At 46.6% G+C, this 22558-nt stretch overlaps 2 protein-coding genes across 2 annotated transcripts in view; one reads left to right on the forward strand and one right to left on the reverse strand.

Moving 5' to 3' along the window:
- Positions 1–21013, forward strand: part of PLCH2 (phospholipase C eta 2) — a 308782-nt gene extending 287769 nt beyond the window's left edge. The window contains exons 22-23 of the mRNA XM_083452318.1: positions 11890–12232; positions 16337–21013. Coding sequence (XP_083308444.1) covers positions 11890–12232; positions 16337–17967 — 1974 coding nt within the window. The 3' untranslated portion in view covers positions 17968–21013. The remainder of the gene's footprint in view (positions 1–11889; positions 12233–16336) is intronic.
- The window catches only part of LOC310682949 (transcription factor HES-5-like), a 121361-nt gene that overhangs the window by 21218 nt on the left and 77585 nt on the right, over positions 1–22558 (reverse strand). The gene's annotated exons all lie outside the window — the stretch shown is intronic.

A 22558-nucleotide genomic window follows, 5' to 3' on the forward strand; every position in this document is an offset into this window, starting at 1 on the left:
AGCCCTAATTAAAGGCAGGGAAAATGTGACAGGAGACGGTAATTAGGGCAAGGAAAATGTACTGAAAAGAACAAGCAAGCCTCTGTCTGGGTTCAAGGAGCTCAGGAGGAGCCAGAGAGAATCCGATTCCAGATTCTCCGGAACCTGAGGGGAAGAAGGAAGAGTCCGAGTGTTGCTTGGCAACGCATGCAAAGGACGGTCAGGCAGAGAGAGAGAGACAGAGAGTGGCGGGGGGGGGGGAGGAAGGGTCCACCTCTACCAATCTTAAAAGAAGGGAAGCCAGGAGGATAAAAGTTAAGACTTGAAAGCAACTTGAGTCTCTCTCTCTCTCCTTATAGAGCTCTGTGGGTCTTTCATCCAGTTCCAAAGTTAAAAACAACATTCAGCTGGTTTCTGCTACCTACAAGCTGTGCAGCAGGCAGGGGACTTTTATCTGTTTGTGTCAAGGCTGGGGATGGATGAATCTAGTTTCTCGTTTCCCCAGTTTTACATTGATTTCTGCACATTTCTACATCAGTTTGTGATTTATTTATTTTTAAAGTCCTCGTGGGAATTCATCAGCATTTAATTGGGATCTTCTAACCGTCACCGTTTTCTATGTAATTACCTCTAACGTCCACAATTTCCCAAGCAATTTCCCCTAATATAACACAATTTTGTATGTTGCTTTCATGCTAAAGTATGCACTGTATGCATTTTTAGCCTTGTACATGCATTTTTGTACACATTCATACTTTCTGAAACAATACACAAAACCCAGCAATCCTTCAAAATTCACCTCTCTCTCTTTTGAAATTTTGCAACATAGTTCTCTGGCCACGTAATGTGTACAAAAATGTATATAATGGGCAAAGCGCGCGCGCGCGCGCACACACACACACACACACACACACACATATATGGGGGGGAAATGTGTATCTCAGACAAAATTGCCCACAAGCATGTGTATATTAGGAGAAATTATTAAGACTTTTTTATATTTAGAAAATTGCAAACTGATACAGAAACGTAGAGAGCTAAATTTAAATGGGAAAATGGGAAGTGGAGAGAAACTAGAATTGGCAGGTTTGCCTAACCCTAAGTGCAGCTGGTCACTGCCAAAAGCAGAGTTGACCAGTGCTGGTTCCTGGTGGAACCAACAGTACTTACGAGTTGCCTTTTCAGGAGCTCCTGAGCACAGCTGATCCCTGCTAAAAAGCAAGGCTTGCAGTAGGTGCTGATCAGCCGACTGAATCCAAGCCCCACTTCCAACTAAGATCTTCATTTGCAGCCCAGATGAAGCTCAAGCTGTGCTGCAAAGGAACATTTTTCCTTGGGAGAGATGACTTGAACTCAAACTGGCTTTGCAAAAGCTGCAACGAAAGAACCAGGGGAGCACTCGGAGTGATCCTCAAATTCTTTATTTGCTTCCTTTATTGTCTCGTTGCGTTCCTGTTGCCAAAATCCGTGTTCCTCTTTGTTCTCTTCATTTGGATGAGGCTTCTGTTTTCTGAAGGGAGCCTTCCTGCCTTTAATAGCTTCCTTGACTCTGCTTGTTAGACCATGCTGGCATCTTCTTGGCCCTGTCGCCACCTTCACTGATCTGTGGTGTGCGTTCATTGCAGATGAGCTTCTATTATTGGGGTGTGGAACAATCCATAAGTGTTCTAGAATAAATGGATCCTCTTGCATTTTCCTTTCGACTTGCTTTTTTACCATTCCCTTCATCTTTTTATTTTTTGGAAGTTTTGTCTGTTGAAATCAAATGTGACTGTGTTGGACTTCCCTAACAATTGTCCACTTACATAGAGATTGGTTTTGATAGCCTGGTGACCACTTTGGCTCCCACTTAGCTCAACAACAACTTACACCAGGGCAGGCTGTGCTCAATGAGCTATGTGCTATGCACTATGCAGCAGGAGGTTACAGGCCCAGTCCTGGCATCTCCATAATGGGCTGGGAATGTCGCTTGTCAGAAGAAGAAGAAGAAGAAGAAGAAGAAGAAGAAGAGGAGGAAGAAGAGTAGTTTGGATTTGATATTCCACTTTATCACTACCCGAAGGAGTCTCAAAGCGGCTAACATTCTCCTTTCCCTTCCTCCCCCACAACAAACATGCTGTGAGGTGAGTGGGGCTGAGAGACTTCAAAGAAGAGCTGCATGTGGAGGACCAGGGATGCGAACGTGGTTCACCAGATTACGAGTCCACTGCTCTTAACCACTACACCACACTGGCTCTCAAATCCATATAAACACCCATACTCTGCCTCTCCCCCCAAAAGTCTTTGGCATGTATGTGGCATGTCTGATGTGTCTCTTATAAGCAGTAACAGAAAACACCTCATTCACTGAAAGCGTAATAGAATGGTGTCTTAACCTGGCCACCTAAAAGTCCATAACAATATTGACGCCTCATAAGTATATTGGGATGGCTGTTCCACAGCTTGGGTGTTTGTGGCACACCAGGAAAGGTAATAATTGAGAAAGGCTATAGCTAAGGTGCAAATTAGGTCCCAACTTCAAGAAACCCCAGTCACAGACAGTGAAGACAATGCTAAGCAATGTCCTGATGCAACAAGGCAGCTTCCTTATACAGAAAACAAATTACGGAACAATTCACACTTCTGTGGTAGCTGTAGGGGAGGTTTCCACGGAGAAAAGTTGGACAAGTTGATGCAGGAACCGCTGATTTTCAGATACGCAGGTTTCAAACCATGTACAGTCATACCTCGGGTTGAATGCGCTTCGGGATGAGCGCATTCGAGTTGCGCTCCGCGGCAACCTGGAAGCAACGGAGCGCGTTACTTCCAGGTTTCGCTGCTTGCGCATGCGCAGACGTTCAAAACGACGTCACGCACATGTGCAGAAGCAGCGAAAAGCAACGCACGCATGCGCAGACGTGCCGTTGCTGGTTACGTTTGCTTCTAGATGTGAAGGGGGCTCCGGAATGGATTCCGTTCACATCTAGAGGTACCACTGTATAGTATAAGCGAAAAGCAGTGCTTTTAATTGCACCTAGAGTGGAAATCATCGAGGTTCTTTAAACACCACAGAGGGGTGTTCTAGCTGGTGGGTCCTACTGCTGTATTTTGAGCCGGCGGAAGCTTCTGAGTACTCTCCAGCTGCAACCCCATGTGCAATGCACTGTAGGAATTTAACCTACATACCACTGGCGCAAAGATGCCTGCTGGATCAGTCCAGTGGCCCATCTACGTAGTCTAGCATCCTGTTCTCACAGTGGCTGTCTCAGAGACGCCTATGGGAAATGCCCAAGGAAGACCCGAGCACAAGAGCACTCTCCCCTCCTGTGGTTTTCAGCAGTTGGTGTTCAGAAGCAACACCTGCTCTGACCATGAAAGCTGAGCATGGCCACCACAGCTGTTTGTCGTTGATAGCCTTCTCCTCCATGAGTTTTGTCCAGTCCTCTTTTAAAGCCATCCAAGTTGGCTGTAAGCAGTATAGCTGGGTTAGCTATGTAGGTCAACAAAAGAGGTTTAAAGACTCTCTCAAGGCAAATCTAAAACAACATAGTATGAACACCGACAACAGGGAAACACTGAGAGTGCTCCAATTGGAGAACAGCCTTTCACAAAGGTGTCATGGACTCTGAAGATGCTCGACTTCAGGACGAAAGGGAGAAACGTGCTAAGAGGAAGGCATGCTTGGCAAACCCTCACCGTGATCAACTCCTGCCTGGAAACCTATGTCCCCACGGTGGAAGGGCATGTGGATCCAGAATCAGCCTCCACAGTCACTTACGGACTCACTATTAAAACAGTGTTTATGAAAGACAATGTTACTCGGCTACAAGTGATCGCCAAAGAAGAAGAGAAAAAGATAGCTAGGACATTTCATAATGGCACAGTCCATACTTAATTTCTTTGAAGCTTGAGCAACTTGGAAACCCTTCAAGCTTTGCATGTTCGTGCGCGCACACACCATTTTACCTTAGGCTTCCCCACCTCCTGACTGAAGGCAATTTTCAGCCTGTTTAACCTCCTTTGATCAGTGCCACATAATTCTGACCCTCTTTGATTTCTCGCTTTCTGCCCGGGTGGCTTCTTGATGGATGGTTTTAATTTACAGCTGACTGACACTTCTTTTTTTAAGCCCTGGCAGCAATTTGAGGCCTTGCTGGATTCCCATCCGAACCCTGTCCACCGAGTGTCGCTCTCTTTTAAGAGCATCAAAAGACCCCCATTGTATCTTGCAGACTCATCCTGGCGCCTCTCCCCACCTTTCCAATTTCTTCCAATTTCCAAAGCTGATTGCTTTATTTCTCGTCTCAGTGTTCTCAAATCTATTACCTGCCCCTTGTTGCTTCTCATTACTATTTCTGTCTGCTTCAGTTTTTATTGAAGCGAAGTCACTATGTTAATTCATAGCTCTAATCTTGCTAAGGAACAAACCTTTTTTTTTTTGGGGGGGGGCTTAATGAGACCATAAATCCATCCCACTGAATATTAAACCAAACTTGATGTTCAAGCAGTGATGGCTGATGCCTATTGGGACTAGTTGGGTGGAAGGCAGAGAGGCTCACAGTAGGTGGACCCATGACAGGCAGAGCCAACTAATTCTGGTTTTTGTCCCCATCTTCCTCCCTGCTGTGTTCCATCAAAGTTAAAGAAGAGGAAGTGTCATCCCTTTTGCTGGATATAAGTATGAAGTAGGGCTTTGTACAGCCTACTGATCCCACCCTGTGACCTCTATCAGGGCACCCCACCCTGGGACAACTGAAGACCAACCCAGGGCAGGGATAATGTTTTATTAGGGTGATTTTATTTTTTTTTAAAGTAGAAATTGTGATGAGACAGAAGGTTCTGTGGCTCATGGCATGAGCTGATTCATTTCCCCATGGGAAATTGCTTTGAGCTTCCAAACCCGTCAGAAAGTGCAATTGAACTCCATGCCCATCAACTGAGGAATTAATTCCTTCTTGGACACCACCTTCTCCCTTACACACACCCTGAGGGCCAATGTTGACCTGTTGGCAGTGTTGGGAAATAACTGGGGAATACCAGTTAATCCTTAAGTCTCACGTGTGTGGGGAACTACAAAGAAAAAACAGCTGACTGCCTGAATTGAAAAAGTGGGGGGGGGGGGCTTGACCCACTCTTTAGCCAAAACAGCCCACAGCTTAGTTTAAAACACAGATCTATGCAGTGTTTGCAAAGCATAGGAAATATACATTGTTAGACCTTTAAATGTCCCAGTATTAAGCACTTGCAATTGAGCTCCCCTGTCTCTACCCCTCTTGGACTGAATAGACACAAACTTTAGTAAGTTTAAATGCTTTACTTACAGTAGTCACAGTTCTCTCTCATGCATTGTTCAGTGCTACAGCAGAAACAACACAGGCAAGGTATTCTTGGTAGCAGAATATTGGAAGTATCTTCAAACATGGAGACTGGGCTACTGAGCTCCAGCCTCATGTGTGTGGTCAGCTTGTATGTTGAAAAGAAAAGAGAGGAACAGGAAACAAAACAATACTTTCTCCCTCCTCAAAGATGAGAGGGTGTGATCAGGCCATGTCATCTCTAGTAAATTACAGCTCTGTGGCCCTTAACCCTTTCATTCACTAACTAGCATAGATATGCATTGTTATGTTTGACTGCAAAAATTCTCACAGGCGGAACCACCCTTCTGTCAATTCCCTGATGTAATTATGATATCAGATCATTGACAGATGGGGGCCCCATTCATCTATCAAAGTTGGCCCATTGGCGGTGGGGAGATAAAGTTCTGGCCCAGCTGGTACCCTGGCTTCTAGAGTTTGAAAATTGCTCAACAGACTGGTGCAAAGGTGAGCAGTGTAGGAGAGGCAAGTCTGAAGGCAGGCCATGCCAAATTTGGGGGAGAAAATATTTGTGCTTTTACCCAAGAGTTGTGTAGCTTTCGTTAAAAAGGCACTTCTCTGGCCAATGTTAGTCAATGGATTTCCTTATTCTGCTGTTGCTAGGTAATGGTTTCTACCCGATTTTAGGAGTCTGAAAATACAGAAGCTTGTTGCTATGCAAGATTCTCACAGATTAGGCCTCAGTCTTGAAGAGTTTACAGTTCAGGTAGGCTGAGGTTAGAAGTTAAGTGTGAAAGAAGGCAGGGATGAGAAGTTTGCAGAGTTACGTCTGGGATATACAGCTACTGGATTTCTGATAAGCAGCTTTTGAAGGTATAGAAGAGGGGAGGGGGCTTTAAGGGGCAGCTGTTTCACTGTGTATGCTTTATCTGCTGAATTTCCTCTTTCCCCATTGCTAACTTTGAAGGCTAGACTTGCCAGTTGACCTAAAACAACAACAACAGCCAAGTCGGCTCCTTCACTTTTAGCAGCTGTACAATGTGCAGAAATCAGTCATGAAGCATATTCAGGTAGCTGCTGGAGCCCAAGCGCCCTGGGATAGCCCGTCTCTGATACTTAACCCTCAACTCCATTTTTTTGAAGAAGTAAAAGCATTACCTGTTCTCCTCTGGCACTTAGTGACTCTCAGGTGCCATTTTGGACTGGTTCCTGAATGGCCCTGTAAGTTGAATCATTCTGGTAAAAGGTAAAAGGACCCCTGACCATTAGGTCTAGTTGTGGCCGACTCTGGGGTTGCGGTGCTCATCTCGCTTTATTGGCCGAGGGAGCCAGTGTACAGCTTCCAGGTCATGTGACCAGCATGACTAAGCCAGTTCTGGTGAACCAGAGCAACGTACGGAAATGCCATTTACCTTCCCTCTAGAGCAGTACCTGTTTATCTACTTGCACTTTGTCGTGCTTTCGAACTGCTAGATTGGCAGAAGCAGGGACCGAGCAACGGAGCTCACCCTGTCGCAGGGATTTGAACCGCCGACCTTCTGATCGGCAAGCCCTAGGCTCTGTGGTTTTACCCACAGTGCCACCCATGTCTCAGAATCATTCTGGAGCATTGTGTATATTTGGGAGAGCGGGACACGCAAAGGGAAAGATGGCTACCACCAAAAGCCATGGTGGTCACCATCTCTCTCTCATTTTATTTTTATTTTTTAATGGCTCTCCAGTGGAAGAGGGGCCTGCTAATAGGGGAAACACACCATAGGTGGGAACTTTGCCATGGGCTCTCTCAACCCAGCTGGGGTTTGCATGGCCTGCTTCCCAACTCTGTAGCCATCTCGGGCAATCTCTGGGGTGCAATCTCATTTTTGCCACTAGGTTCGGCTGGGTCATGGGAAGCAGAATATGGTTTGAGCTGGCTGGGTCCAGTGTCGCATAAGGCCCTGCTCTCTTTGTGAAGTAGCTCCAGGGCGCAACCTTGGCTGTCTGGTTTGATTGTGCCAGAGGGCATTTGCCATTCCTACTGCTATTGAGCCTGCTCCCAGAATCCTCCATGTGACGTAGCAGCAGGTCCAGATCCTCTTCGAATTTGTGTGATCCTCGCCAGTTGCGAGGCTGTTCCCCCAGCCTAATTTAGTTATACTTTATGGAAGAAATAAGAATATACAAAATGGCACATACTAAATCCAACCAGTTCATGGTGCATGAATATATTCACTTAATATATATTGCACACAGCTGAATTGTGGGTCCACTTCAGAACCCACAGTCTTGCAGACTCCTTTGCGGGGCGGTCCAAAGAGATTTCTGCCCTTTAACGTGATAAAGATGGTTAATCCAGGCACACACAGGCCATAGTCAGAGCTGCTTCTGGGCACATGCTTCAAATGCAAGAGAGCAAATCCCTGCTGAGGGGAGCAGAACTTGATGTGTAGGCAGCCTGGGGTATTTTGTGTGTGTGAACAGTTCTCCCTGAGAGTTTAAAGGCCAGAAATCTCTTTTAGAAGAACAGAGGCAGTACAGCAGCCCCCAGCCCATCTCGTAAGTACTTCTATTGTTATTTTTTATTTACCTTGCTGTTTCTGTGCGGACTTTTAAGGCCTTCCTCTTGAAAATCCACACAGAAACAGGACGGACTTGGTCCTGCCCCTGTGCATAACTGCGAGTGGCCGAACTTTGATGGCTCCATCCATCCCTAGTTGTAATTCGCTTTTTTAAAAAATGTGCTTTTTTTTTTAAAAAAAGGAAAGCTTTGGGTTGCATCCAAAGTCTGTCTTACTCAGAGTAGGCCCCATTCAAATTAATGGGCATGGCTTACTTGTGTCCATTAATTTCGGTGGGTTTGCTCTGAGAAGAACTCGGTGGGAGACAACCCTGTGGTCCTCAGAAAGCTGACTGCTCCTTGGTCCATTAATATAACTTTCTGTACTCCAAGGGAATCACAGGGCCCTCCTACTCTGCCTTTTAAGCTTTTCATATGTTTACCTCCAAATGACTACCTCCTATTGCTCTTCTCTCTCTCTCTCTCTCTCTCTCTCTCTCTCTCGTAGCTTATCTGTGTTGCTCGTCAAATTTCTCATGTGCGGCTTCTCTCCAGCCCCCTTCCACTGCCACCGCCCTCCTGATGTTGCCTTTATCTCTTTGCGTAGCCTCTTCGGCTTGTTTAGTGTCTCACTTTCTGCCTTTTACTTCTGTCTGTTTGTGATTTCAGTGGACTTCTCTGTGTCAAAAAAAGTCTCCTTTTAGAAGCAGAGCAAATTTAGACGCCTTGAAGGTACCCCCCTCCTCCTCCCAACACAGGAAGGTGTAGTGCGCTCCTAGCGACACGTTCTGCATGCTTCTCTAACCGATAACATCATTAACATTCGGTGGTTTTCTTCTCCCTTCCCCCCCTTATTTAGCTCTCTTTTTTATTATTTCTTCCACTTCCTGAAAATAAATAAATTAAATCTTCCACTCATTACATGGATTGCAACATTTCCTGGAACGTTTGCCGGGCCATTGAACAGCCAGAGTGCTCTACATTTATGAAGTAGATCCAGGATAAAATATATCCTTTATAGGGGAAAAAAACCCTCCATTGCCCTCCCCCTGTCCATCACTTACCCTCATCCATCACTTACCCTCATTCGTGGACTAGACACCATCTACTAATTTCAAAGGGGGAAATGAAGTTCTGGTTGAGCAAATTCTACCTCCCCCACCCAGATACCTCCTATCTTTTGAGGAAATCCTCCTTCAGATACAAGCAGGAATCTGTTGCTGTTTCTTTCCCTCTATGTTTGGAGAACCCAGTTGCCCCACTGTTACTTTTTTTTCAAATATGCTGGATCTTCTTCTTAAATGACTTTTCTTTTCTTCCAACCAAATTTGCACTGGATTTGGGGCCTTGAATCGCTTGTTTTGATTCAAGCGTCACTAGCTAGCCTCACTGGGATGCATCAAATGGTCTAGATGGATTGAACTGGGGGAGCCGTCACTGCACACTTCACCTCATTACATCAATGGGATACTTTTCTTTCTTTGTGGGGCGGGTGGGAGACTTCACATTATTTATGTATATGTGTACAGAGATTTCCCCGCCTTCCCTTGAAGTTTGTGCCCCAAGGGGTTTAAAATTATTTGCAAAGTATGATTACTGTTTGGATGGTCATTCTATGCACTTGCCAATTTGACTCGGTATTTTGAATTTTTGGTTCTTTGGGCTGCTCCGTTAGCAGCTAGCTGTTCAGTCTGAAATTTGGTAGCTTCCATTCTGTTGAATCTCTACAGAGCGGGAGATTAAAGGATAGGTAGCAAAAAGCCCCAGTGAAAAACTGTTGGAGTAACCGACCTATCTTTTGAGTTCTATAGGTTGCATTCAATGTTAGCCCTACTCAGAGTATCCCCATCAAAATGAATGCACATGACTATCATAGGTCCATGGATTACATTGGGTCTACTTTAAGTAGAGCTTAGTTAGATCAACCCTTTAGTGCTATTTGCCATTTCCTTTCAAGCCCAACTACAGTCGCATAGATAACTAATGAATGCACAATCTCAAGGAATTAATTATTCCCACCTTCCTCAAAAAATACCCATCTTCCAACAGCAGCAATGGGGGAGAAATTTGACTCAGTTCTCATTTAAAGTCAAATCTTCCTAATCTACACTTTCTTAAACAATATCAGAACCAAAATACTGCCATCCTTCAAAATTTGTTTATTGTATTTTAGTGTTTTGTTGGAAGCTGCCCAGAGTGGCTGGGGAAACCCAGCCAGATGGGCGGGGTATAAATAAATTATTATTATTATTATTATTATTATTATTATTATTATATTCGTCCTACTTCATATTTTTGCAGTGCAGATCTCCAGCCAAGCAGGGTGTATGTACCGAGGCAAAGTGTGCATAAAAATGCAAATATGACTGAAAATGACATGCCAAAATGCATTTGCCAACTGGTTTTTGCCAATATGTGTATATTAGGCAGTATTGCATGCAAATGTGCATATTAGGTGAAATTCACACTCAAGTGCTGCCGAATTTTCATGTGAACTTTTAGAAAAAGGCCAGCTGATGTAGAAATGTGAAGGACCGAACTTAACACTGGAAAACGTTAAATTTGAGAGAAGATGAAACTGACAAATTCACCCATCCCTACTCAACAGTGAAGCAGTAGTAGCTTAGAGTTAGCTCCATTCTGTTCCAAGCAGTCGCTCAACGTCCTGCACTTGAAGCAGACTCCTTTTTGTGTGTGTATGGAAAACTTCAAGTGAAACTGCCATTCACCAGCAAATTGGCAAGTGTCCATGGAATGACTGTAGCGGTGTTGAACACTGTGTTCAGAAGGTAGGAGGTGTATCTTTTAGACACTTGGAGGCAGTTGGGTATTGCCACAGTTGCTCACGTTGCACGTATTATAATGCTTTGCCTCCTGCTTCACTTTGACTCCTGGTCAGGAAGGTGCTGTAGATTTCTGAAGCGACCAAATATTCAGTAACATACCAATTGACCGGAGACCACCATAGGACGAATGGAGAAGAGATGGAAAATTAATACCTGAACCATGCGGCGACCTTGGCTTTCTCAAATCAGCATCAAGTGTCTGAAAAGTTATGACGTGCCCACCTTCAGTGTTACCAAATTCTAAATCTTGAACGGGGTGGAACAGATGGGGAGCTCACTTCCACAAATACCTTGCCATTCAGGGGTAAAGGGCACTAGACTGTGTAAATGAAGACTTTGCTTGTTTACTGTGTATACACTAACTTATGAACATGCCCAGCAATAGCCATGCATCACCAGTGCCTAAAGGTTGTGTGGTGTGTCTAAAAAGACTTTCATCACATGAGAGTTAATTACATGCTTCGTTCTCTTCCTTACCAATCCACTGGAGATGGTACCCCCCCCCCCCGTGCCATCTTATGCATGTCTGCTCAGAAGTAATCCTCACTGAGTTCAGGGGGGGGCTTACTCCCAGGTAAGCATGCATAGAATGGAAGGCTTAGCCCTTTTCAGCTACCTCTGAACAAAATGGCAGCTTGCAGTGCCATTTCAAGGAAACCATTTTTGGAGAAGGCAAACCCTGGTAATCAAAAGATGTAAGCATAAGCACATGGACAAGACTGACTGCAAGAAGCCCAAGGGTCAGGTCCTCCCCTCCAGGAGGCAAAAGACGTGGTTTGTGAGAGTGATAGCTACGGCTAAGGCAGAAGATCCCTTTGGAAAACGATGGGTGGGCCACCACTCCCTGTCCCCCCTCAATAAGTTGCCCAGTCCAAAGGTACTTGGAATTAAGGAACACTGACACCAACAGGGCTTCATTTCTCAGTGAGCATGCATGTAAGCTGTATGAGTAAACACGCAAGTGTCATTAGTGAACCAGAATGAAGTGGCTGGTGGGTCGATTGGGGAGGGGGACTAGCAGGACGACAGAAGTGTGAAACCCAAAACATGCAACTCATACCTTCCTCCTCATTCTGTCTTCCAGCCCAACCTGGATAGGTGATGCTACCCATGAGGTTAATAACACCACGTTGCACATCACTAACCTTTTGTTTCTTTGTGCACTGGGGGAGAGAAATGCACATCTTCTGTTACGGGTGTTTTTTTTTTCTTTCCCTCTTATTCTCTTTTCCAGGCCAAGCAAGCTCTGGGCTTAAAAGGCCTGTTTCTCAGAAATCCAAAGCAGGCCTCTCTAGACAGTCATGCTGCTGGCCAACTCAACCGCAAACACTCCTTTAGCAGCCACATTTTACGGCGGACTGCCAGCGCGCCCACCAAGACCCAGAAGAAAACCAAAAAGGGCTTCCCCGAGATTGCAATCGACACCAAAGACCCCGGCTCCCAAGGGGACGGCGAGGACCGCGAACTGGAGGAAGACTCCTCCCTCCCTCGTTTCGACCAAGAGCCCGAATGCGGGTCCCCGGCACCCTCTCTCAGAGACGGTGTCCACAGGGAGGCTCAAGGCAAAGGGTTGAAAGGTAAGGCTCAGAGTTTCGGCAAGGGCGAAAGCCGCGTGCAAAGGGACGCGACCTTCAGCGAGCCGGTCCGGAGGTCCAACCGGGTCCGCCTGCAGGAGCCTCCTAGCGAGAAGCAGGGCGTCTTTGCCCGCTGCGCCATCAATGGATCGGGTAGGATCGGCGTGGCCACCAACTGCATGAAGTGCATGATAGGCCTGAACGAGAGCCCCGATTTAGAGTGCAAGTGGGGCGACCACGGCGACGCTCGGCCCGCCCCCAACGACGCTTCGCACTGTAATGAGTACGGCAGCCTGGCAGGAGGCGAGGAGAGGTTAGAGCTTAAAAGCTGGGGGGTCCAGGAGCAGCAGCCCAGGCCGCAGCAGCCAGACCTGCGCCTGTGCAGGGCTGGCGCCGATAACCTGCCCAGGACCTGCCAGCCCTTTGCGACCTCAGGGAAGAAAAACGGGGACTCCAAATGTCACGGGGCGAAAGGCCATTCCCGGCAGAGGTGGCAGGCCCAGCCCGGTGGCAAATATGGAAGCACGGTCAACCTGGTCACCACCAGCAATGGCTCCATGTCCTCCAGCTCCAGCAGCTTAGAGAGCCTCGGAAGCCCCGACTTCCCCAAACGTTTGTCCGAGACCTCCAGAAAACAGGCGGGCACCCTTCAGAGGGAAATGAATGCCTTGTTTGCTGAGAAACTGGAGGAAATTCGAAGTAAATCCCCTATATTCTTTACTGGTAAGACCAGATCTTCTTCACCCCACCCATCCGCTTTAGATCGTGTCGTCATTTCAGTTTCCCCTTAGAAGTCCCTGCGCTTTGTTTTAATTTTGCTGTGGTAGTTCTCCGTTTAGTGTCGGCAAGGGGAGTAAACACACACACACACACACAACCATCAGTTCTTTCTAGATGTGCTCAGTTTTAGATGCGCATTGGTTTCTGTGACGTGCAAAATCGTTGCCGGTGTAGCAAATCCTTCTGTATATTTTTGTGGTTTGTCTGCGCATCTCTGTCTCTTTGTTTTAATCATGTAATGCATAAGTATGATTCTGAGATTTGTTTTCCAGTCCAACCAGAGGATCATGCAGAAATAAGGAACAGGAGAACTAATTCTCTATCAGTATTGCCAGCAATTACATGCTAGGATCCTGGTATAAATGTTGAATATGGGTACAAAGATCCCCTTTGGTTGGGAGTCTAATTTATCTTAGGTTTCATTTGATTAATTTTTTTTTGTTTTGTTTCAATGTGATACTTTTGCAGGTGTCGCAGCACAAATTGGCATGCAGAGTAACCCTATGTGTGTCTATGTAGAGAAGTAAGTCCCATTAAGTTCAGTGGGACCTCTCCAGTGCCAGTGTGTATAGGATTGTAGCCTTTGGCTGCAGTTAGCTGGGACTATGTTCCATTGAACTCAATGGGTCCTGCTTCTGAGTAGAGAAGGCACAACATTGCACCGTAAATTAGGGATCATCAGCTTGTGGATTCCTATGGCCTAGTCTGCTGGCCTGACACAGCAGTGGATTTTGGGAGCCAGGTGGCCCACACAAAAAATGGGCCACCTTTTGCAGCCCCAAGTGGCCAGGCAATAGAGTTATTTCTGTTATGGATTTGACACCCAACATTCCCAGACTCATCCTTCTGTACAAAATCCAAATGAGAAACATAGCATTAAAACATGAGAGATCTCTCTTCCTTACAACTTAAAACCATCCTCCCTTTTTATTCTTGTTTTTAGAATGGCGGGCAAATGATTTACCGCCCTTGATTAACGATTTGGCCTGGACACCTCTGGTTGGTCAAAAAAAGAATTTTCAGGATCCTACCAGAAGCTTCTCCAAGTGGATTTTATTCCCCCTTACTTCTCCCTACTAATTTATTCCTTCTCCTGTGTTCACCCTTTCCTGAACTAACTGTGGTTTTTTTTCTCCTGTGTTCTGTCCTATTATTCCACATGCAATCTCTTGTCTCTGTAGTTAAGAACTGAAAGGATGAGCAAATTACAGGTAACTGTTGAGCACCGCTGGTTTAAGTGCAGTATTGCTTGATTTCCCCCTCCTTCCTTTATCTTTCTGTGCTTCCCTTTTCCAACTTCTGCATGATTTCTTGAAAAAAAATGCCATGCATGGATTTGATTCAGCCCCTCGCCTTTACTCACCCCTCCCCCTTTTTAATCCTATGTTATGCTGATTACATAAGAAATATATTACTGGCACTGGGCGGTATCCAACTGACACATCCTGTCAACACAAGGAATGTTACCCTTGCACAAAGGAACTTCGCCTTTCTCCTCTGCTCACGCGCACCCTGTACCCCCCCCCCCGGCAAAAAAAAACACTACTCCACATTTAGTGGGTGTGCAGAGCAAGAGAAGAGAGAAAGTTCCATTGGGCAAACTTAATTCCTTGCACTGCCGAGATGTGTTGGTTTGGATGCCACCCTTATCACTGTTTCCCCAAAGCATGTGCGAGTGTGTGTGCGTGTCTTCAGCTGATGTGAGATTTCTTGGAGGGTGGGGGAAGCAACCTTTGATAGCCAATGTGGAGTTTTGGCAACCAGAGTTATGGAATCGCCACCTTAACCTGTAAGGAATTACGCATACGGAAGGAAACTTGGTCACCCGTGCCTTGCACTTGGGAACTGATCCCTCCAGCATTCTGAATTCTGAATTCCATGCCTTTGCTTAAGAACATCAGAAGATCCCAGCTGCATCAGGCCAATGGCCTATCTAGTTCAGCATCCTATTCTCAGAGTGGCCAACCAGATGCCCCTGGCAAGCCCACAAGCTTCCAGAGTTCATTAGGAACCCTCAGTTCCACTTTATTATTATTATTTATTAATTTTTCAGATTTATAGTACAGAGCACTGCAGATGAAAAGTTTGCCACAACCTTCAGTTCATTCATGGTTTCCCTTACCCTCTCCCTGACCGCCTTCTCCCCAGTATCCCCAATATGTGCATTGGTAAAACACTGCAAGAAGACAATATGATGTGATCGTATACGCAATTGCATCAGTAATTATTATTTTTTTGTGGGGAGTTATGCCAATGTGTCAGAGTACATGCACGTGTCGGTAAAACACAGCACAGAAAGAATCTTGATACAATCATGCATATGACAGCATCAAAAATTACCTTCCTGTAGTGTTGTTGTTTTTAATTTGGTACGCACAAGTGCATCGAGAACTAAAGGAGTTGCAAGCTATGGCAAGCTGTGCATGCTCAAATTCCTGCACTGATTTTAGAAGTCATCCTTGTTCAAAATTCCGGAGCATTGGAAGTCAGAGCAGACCAAACCCACACAGGACAATAAAGGAATGGGATAGGGGAAATCCTACCCTCTTGCGCTTTCCTATAGCATGCACGCTTACCAGAGAAGCCAGGTCAAGCAAGAGGTGGTAGGAGTGTTATGTCTCTGTATGCAATGTGCAAACAGAGATGCACCACCTACCTCCTCTGGTAGGGCACTACGCTGCAGGAGGAGCTGGGAATGGAGGGAGACACCTTCCTTTTTCTCTAATGCACTCAATTTCGCAAAGCAATTTCCCTTAACACATTTTTGTGTGTTATCTTCATCTGTGTATGCATCAAGCTGCACACTTCACCTATTTTCATTTTCGTGCACATTACTTGCCTGGAAAACTGCACCGCAACATTTGGCATGGAGGGCTGGGTTCAGTTTGTGTATTTTGTCAGAAAGTGTGAATTATGTAAGTTTGCCTTTAAATGCAAAATGAACAGAAATTATCCCCCATCCCTAAAAGGTATGTGCCCCAGGCAGAGTAGGGAGGAGTCACAGCTTTTACTACCCTCCATTTTCTGAGACAGTTTGGGTTGAGGGAGAGGCAATTATCGCCCAGAACAACCTGATATTCTTCCAATGGACAAGCTGTTTTGAATCTATTCTCTGTGGATTATGGGTTGAATCCAATTCTAGCCCGACCTATTGAAGTTAATGAACACGACTAACTTAGATTCCTTAATTTCCATGGGTCTACTTGAAGTATAATTTTGTTGGATACAACCTTATACGTATTGTGTCTGATGTATTAGAGTTGTAGCTGCAAAAGAATTCATTCGGTAATGGATCAATCTCATTCACTGCTTTCCTTCTTCCTACAGATGTCCGCCAATTCTCAATGCAGAGGTCAGTCACTTCATTATGTAGCCTGGAGACCATCAATGAAGAGCCCTTTGTTGCCAACGAGGACCAGCCTGCTCCTTTTTGCCTTTCTCTGCCCACTGCTCCTGCTAGCGATCCCAAGGGAGGGTCTGTGCCTGATAATTCCTGTGACCCGTCAGATCAGCTTCAGAGAGTTCCTTTTCCGCAGCGCACGGTGGTGGTTTCGGAGGACAGAAGGTTCCTTGCTCCCAGCCCAACCATCACAAGTATTCTGGGACCAAAAAATGTTAGGAGAAACGAGAAACAAGGAGGCGATGGAGGTCAAGCTGGTTCACAAACTCAGGATGACGTAGCGTTGGCCAACCTTGGGCCTCATTCTACCCATAGTTGCCAGAAGAAAAGAGATGGCATGGCTGAAGAACTGATGGATGTTGAGAGAGTGGACGAGAAGGCCAGCAATGCAGCTAGGCAACCGCAACAATGCAACGTGGAGAGCACCACGATAGCTTCACCTCGAGATTCTCCCCAAGTAACTCAAGGTGCCGCAGTCCCCCACATGTCTCGTGTGATAGTGAGGAGGTCGAAAAGCGAAGGGCAGAACCTTTGTGACTGCTCAGTTCCAATGAGGTCTCCTGGTGGCTTCTCACCAGCAGCTGCAGTGTACTCTGATGCCACAGTGAATGACCGTATCTGGAGCAAGCTGGACTCCAGCAGTCACAGGGACAGCATGTCTTCCTCTTCTAGCATGTCCTCCAACGATACGGTCATAGACCTCTCCATGCCCAACCTCACCCGCAAAAGCCTCCCAGACCTTGGAATCCAGCACGAGAACTTCAAAGTCGTCCCCGAGAGGAGAGGTGCACGCCCGTGGTCCGCGAGTGCTGCTTCCGGGCATGAAATGCCCATGGTGACCAAGAGCAAATCCAATCCCAACTTGAGGTCAGGCCAACCCACAGAGGATGAGCTGCGCCCTAGGCCGCTAGCCAAGAGTCTCGAGCTAGGGTTGCCATCCCTACCCAGAAGGCACACCTGGAGCCGGTTGTATATGGAGAGCCTCAAGCAGTCCTGCCTGAAGCCGAAAGGCCAAGAGAGTGACCAGGCCAAATCGAAAAGCCTTGGTGACCTGACCTCGGATGACATCACGTCTGTCTTCGAGGGCAAGTACCGCAGCATCAGCCGGAGCTTCATCACCCGGTCGATGAAGGAGCAACGGCACTGTGCGGCAGCCAGGTCCTCGGCAAAGCCCCTGGACCCTCTCACGGAGCGCCTGAAGAAGCTAACCACCTTCCAGCAGGAGAACGACATCACTTCCCCTACCAGCCTCGAGCCAATTGAGTCCGAGGAGGAAGAGGAAGGGGTGGGACTCCTCCGAAGGTCTTCATCCAGGAGCCAGAGCAGAGTGAGGTACATCGCCAACCGGGCCAAGCAGGCACAGGAGAGGCAGAGGCTGAAGAGCCTGGCGCTGAACAAGGGGAGCCCCATTGAGGAGCGGGGGAACCCCGAAGGGGCCTGCTGCTTCACCAAAGGGGCCTGTATGGACACGGCCTCCGCCGGCCTGTTTACATCCCCGCTCAAGAACCAAGCTGACTTGAACCGTGACACCGAAGTCGTCTTTATTTTCAAACTCTAACGCTGGGAAGGGCTGAACAAGCTTGATGTTTACATTCCTGTAAGAGCAAAACCAACAAAACAAACAAACAAACCATACACACACATATATATTTTTAATAAAACGCACAGGACGCAAAGAGCCCTTGTCTGAGGATAGCACTTCTCCCCCTCCCGCTCCCAGCCTCCAAAGGACAATTTGTGTGTGTGGAAAATTATACTAATACTAATACTAATAATGCAAATTTGTAGCATGCAATATGGGCAATGGGCAACCAGAATGTTCCTGGGGGAAGGGAATAGATCCTGCAAAGATGCCCCCCCCCCATTTCCCCTGGGAAACATGTCTGTGGATCTGCATGACCATTCTCTCTTCCTGTCTGAGTTCCCCCTTTTTCTTTTCTTGGTAAGGCGAGTCTCCAATATGCGTTGGACTTAAAGCTGATGCCAGTTGCTGCCTTAATCTTCCCACTGAAGCTACTACAACAGGGTTGGGGAAACTCTATTCAACCCAAGGGCCACATTCCCTTCTGGGCAACCTTTTGAGGGCCACATTCTTGTGGTGGGTGGAGCAAAAGGCAAACGTGGGTGGAGCTAGTTTCTACACACACACACACACACACACACACACACACACACTAACCTCAGTCTCTCCATCCAAGCAAGAAGCATAAGTTAAAGGGCACATTCCAGCCAGGCAAAAATATTTGGTTCGCAAAGCAGAGCAAAGTGAGGGATGTGGTCTGAGTAAAGGCTGTGTGGCCTGGGGCAAATCCTGAGGTCCAGATAGGAATGTCTGAGATTTCCCACCATTGTGCTACAGCCTGACTTCAGTTGCGGAAGCCAAAGCAGCATTTGGAACATGCAAAAGCTCCTGCGCTTGTTCTGCCCTTGTTTTTCTGTATAGCTGAGAGTGGTGTGAAAGACCTGCTTAATTGATTGATTGATTGTTTTTCTGGGGCAGAGCTGGGGGAAATGTACTCACCGTGGGCAGCCATGTCTTTAGCATGTTACCTTTAACACTTTTTGGGGCGGGGCTTATGTGGCTGCAATGGCCTGTCTCCAGCCTTTGGGACATATTCCCCAGCCATTTTGACCTTCCTTGCTTCCTGTTCCCTGCACGGCTTGCCTGTGGGAATCTTCTGCCTCTTCTCCAATGGAGGCTGGCCCATCGGGGCAAACGGGGCACTGCCCTGTCAACCTCAGTCTGCCTCTCAGCCAGCTCTCGCCTGCATTGCCTTCTTACTTCCACCCGGTCCAGCTGTCAGCTTCCTCCTCTTCAGTGATGCCCCTGGTAGATCTCAGCAGGAAGAAGGAGGAGGGGAGCGAAAATAGTATGAGTTGGCTCTGACCTTACCTCCCATTGGCCTGGCGGGTGGTTCAAATCCCCAGGGCTGTCTGTAAGTAGGAAGGCAGAAAGACAGGTTCTGCCTAAGTGCAGACAGAGGTTAGTGGTTCAGTGCCCAATTGCCCAAACGTGTCAGCCTCCTCTGGAGTAGAGATGGGCGACTCCACCTAACTTCCAGCCTCTCTCGCTTTTGCATGTGTCCACTCACAAGCCTGTCTCACGTTAACCTCTGATAATATACACACATTTTTTAAATCAGCATGGAAAGTTTGCATTCAATTTGCAGCATGCATTTTTTTTAGAGATAAGTTTTTTTGAGCCTCTTGAAGCATCTGTGAAGTTCAAAAGCCAGTAGTTCAGTGAACTCCTATCTGCACATTAGTCCAGTAGGTGCAGGTAAGGTCTCTTTTCTGTGTTGGAAGTTGTGAAGACCTGATGGCTCCAGCATCTCTGTCGTGGAACTTTTGATGCTATAGAAGCTGTAGCTCAGTGGCTTTGCATGCAGGAAGGCTCCAGGGTCAATCCCCAGCATCTGTGGTTAGGGCTAGGGCAAGACCAGAGACCTTCTGAAACGCTAGAGGACCACTGCCAATCAGCAGTAGGCAATGGGTGGACCGGTGGTTTGACTCAGTATAAAGCAGCTTATTATGACCCTGCGTCTTCAGGGAAGGGCCGTAGCTCAGTGGCAGAGCATCTGCCTGGCATTCAGAAGTCCCAGGTTCAATCCCAAGCATCTCCAATGAAGTCTGGAGGGAGGACACTCTGCCTGAGACCCTGGCCGGTCAGCATGGACCACTGAGCGAAGTGCGCCAGTGGTCTGGCTCAGTATAAAGCGACTTCCAATGCTGTTCTCAGTGGTGAGGATTTCACAACCCCTTTGGCAAAGCTGCCCCTTACCCCTGAAAGCCACGGGACAAGCGGGAAACGGCTCAAGCTCGTGCTTTTTCAGAACAGGACAAGCGGAAGCGTGAACCCTCAGGGAAGTCCAAGTAATTCTTTCTTTCCCGTTTTAACTACTCATTTAGGAAAAGGGGTTCAGGCAGCTAATCGTAGAACAGGCAGGAAAATGTTTTTCATTGCCTTTGCGTAGCTCCATAATAACTGCAGGGGGGGACGGGACAGGGGGAGAGTAGTTATTTTCCCCAGAAATGTCAGCTAAAAATAATAATTTTGTGATGCTTCAAATGTCAGCTGTACATAGCACCTGTGGAATGACCACTTCCTATTGCTTTCCACCCCCTTTGTTAGTTTGTTTGCCTGTATGTTTTTGCACTGCCATGCAAAATACTTAAAAAAAATGTTTTAAACAAAATTAGGGAACATTAACTCTGTTCAGAGTTAAACAGAAAAAGCCCACCTTTTTAAAGTTCTTGCTTTAAACACACACACACACACACACACACACACACACACACTATCATTTATTACAATGGATGTACATTTTATCGAGGAAGAAAACAAGGGAAGAATTTATCAAGACACCTTTTTTATTTTTTAAAAAAGAGAACATATTTTAATTTCTGGCCCTTATTATACAGGGCTAAAGGGGGGGGGGAGTTTTTTTTGTCAAGGGTTGTTGTTGTTTTTCTGTTGTTGTCGGTTTGTTTGTAATATTTCTTATATATACATAAATATATATATAAATATATATATTGCAAATAATTTAAAATCTATTTGTAAAACCAACTGACACAACTCAAAATAAAGATTATTTAACCTATTTGTTTCCGAGGGGTTCATCTGCCACTAAAGAAGTTTCGAGGCTGAACGGGGATTTGAACCCAGGTCTCCTGGGTCCTAGGATGGGTAGCGAGCAGGTTTGGTGGAAGGTGTAAGATTCCCTATTCTCTCCTCATCGCCAATGGCAGATCCAGGTTCTGGAGATCTCTTGGTGCAGAATGTGCTTTCAAAGTATCCACCTCCTGCTCACGGCTATTGATACTACTCAGTGCCTCTCCCAGTGGACCCAATCCTCACTACCTTCCAGAGCAAAGGTAGCTAACCTTCTTCAGGCTGACGGTCTCATTGGCCCTTAGCTTACCCTCCAGGGGGAGCATGTTAAAATGTTTTTTAAAAAAAGTAAATGTGGCTGTTTTATTGTGATTTTAACAAATGAAATTGGGGAGGGGGTGGTTAGGGTCCAGAAAACATTTCACAATGGGGCACCGATGGGAGCATTCAGTGGGGGGGCAGTGCCTGTCCCTTGGCACAGATCCAGGATAGTGGTTATCCCCAAACCAGGGAAAGACAAAGCTATTAGACCAACTTGTTGAATAAGGATGCTGAGCTCTTTACTGAATGGGACCCCTGTTAGCCCCACTTTTAGTCCTACTCAGAATAAACCCATTGAAGTCAATGTTAATTTGCGCACAAGTTTCATCTGGTCTGCTCTAAGCAGGATTTAGCTGGAGACAACCTAAGATGTCCATATTACTGGTGTCCAACCAATGGTGCCCTGTACTGAATTACTATGTGAATTGGTGTTTCAGCAATCCGTTCCTAATGCAGAAGGAGCCCACAGTGCTGGTGGGTGGGCTCGAATTTGCAGCTAAACTTTTGACACGTCCCCACTTTGATTGATTGCTATTTCTGGCAATTATGGAACGGGCAAAATGTATACAACTGTGTTCAGCAGGCAGTCCCGTTTTACTTATGAAGCCTAGAAACCTTAACAACATTGAACAACTTGTTTTCTGAAGCCATCGGTACAGAACGCTCTCCCCAGCTTTTCTCACCTATAATTCTGATTACGATGTGCTGGGGATTTCAGATTGCCAGGACAGGCTTCGGCTTGAAGGAAGGAGAGGTGGCAGAAATGTACAGACTCCGGGATTTCCCTGGGGCGGGGAGGAAGAGAGATGTCCCATGACAGGTGAGAAACCCCAAGATGAGCTGCTTAATCTGGGAAGGTCTTGGTTCAAATTAAATCTTGGCTTACTTTCCACTGGTACGTGGGTGGCGCTGTGGGTTAAACCACAGAGTGTAGGACTTGCCGATCAGAAGGTTGGTGGTTCAAATCCCTGTGACGGGGTGAGCTCCCATTGCTTGGTCCCTGCTCCTGCCAACCTAGCAGTTCAAAAGCATGTCAAGGTGCAAGTAGATAAATAGGTACTGCTCCGGCGGGAAGATAAACAGCGCTTCCGTGCGCTGCTCTGGTTTGCCAAAAGCGGCTTAGACATGCTGGCCACATGACCCGTAAGCTGTACGCCGGCTCCCTCGGCCAATAAAGCGAGATGAGCGCCACAACCCCAGAGTCGGTCACGAC

The sequence above is a fragment of the Podarcis tiliguerta genome (genome assembly GCF_965153285.1).
Source record: "Podarcis tiliguerta genome assembly, chromosome: 8".
Classification (NCBI taxonomy): Eukaryota; Metazoa; Chordata; class Lepidosauria; order Squamata; family Lacertidae; genus Podarcis; species Podarcis tiliguerta.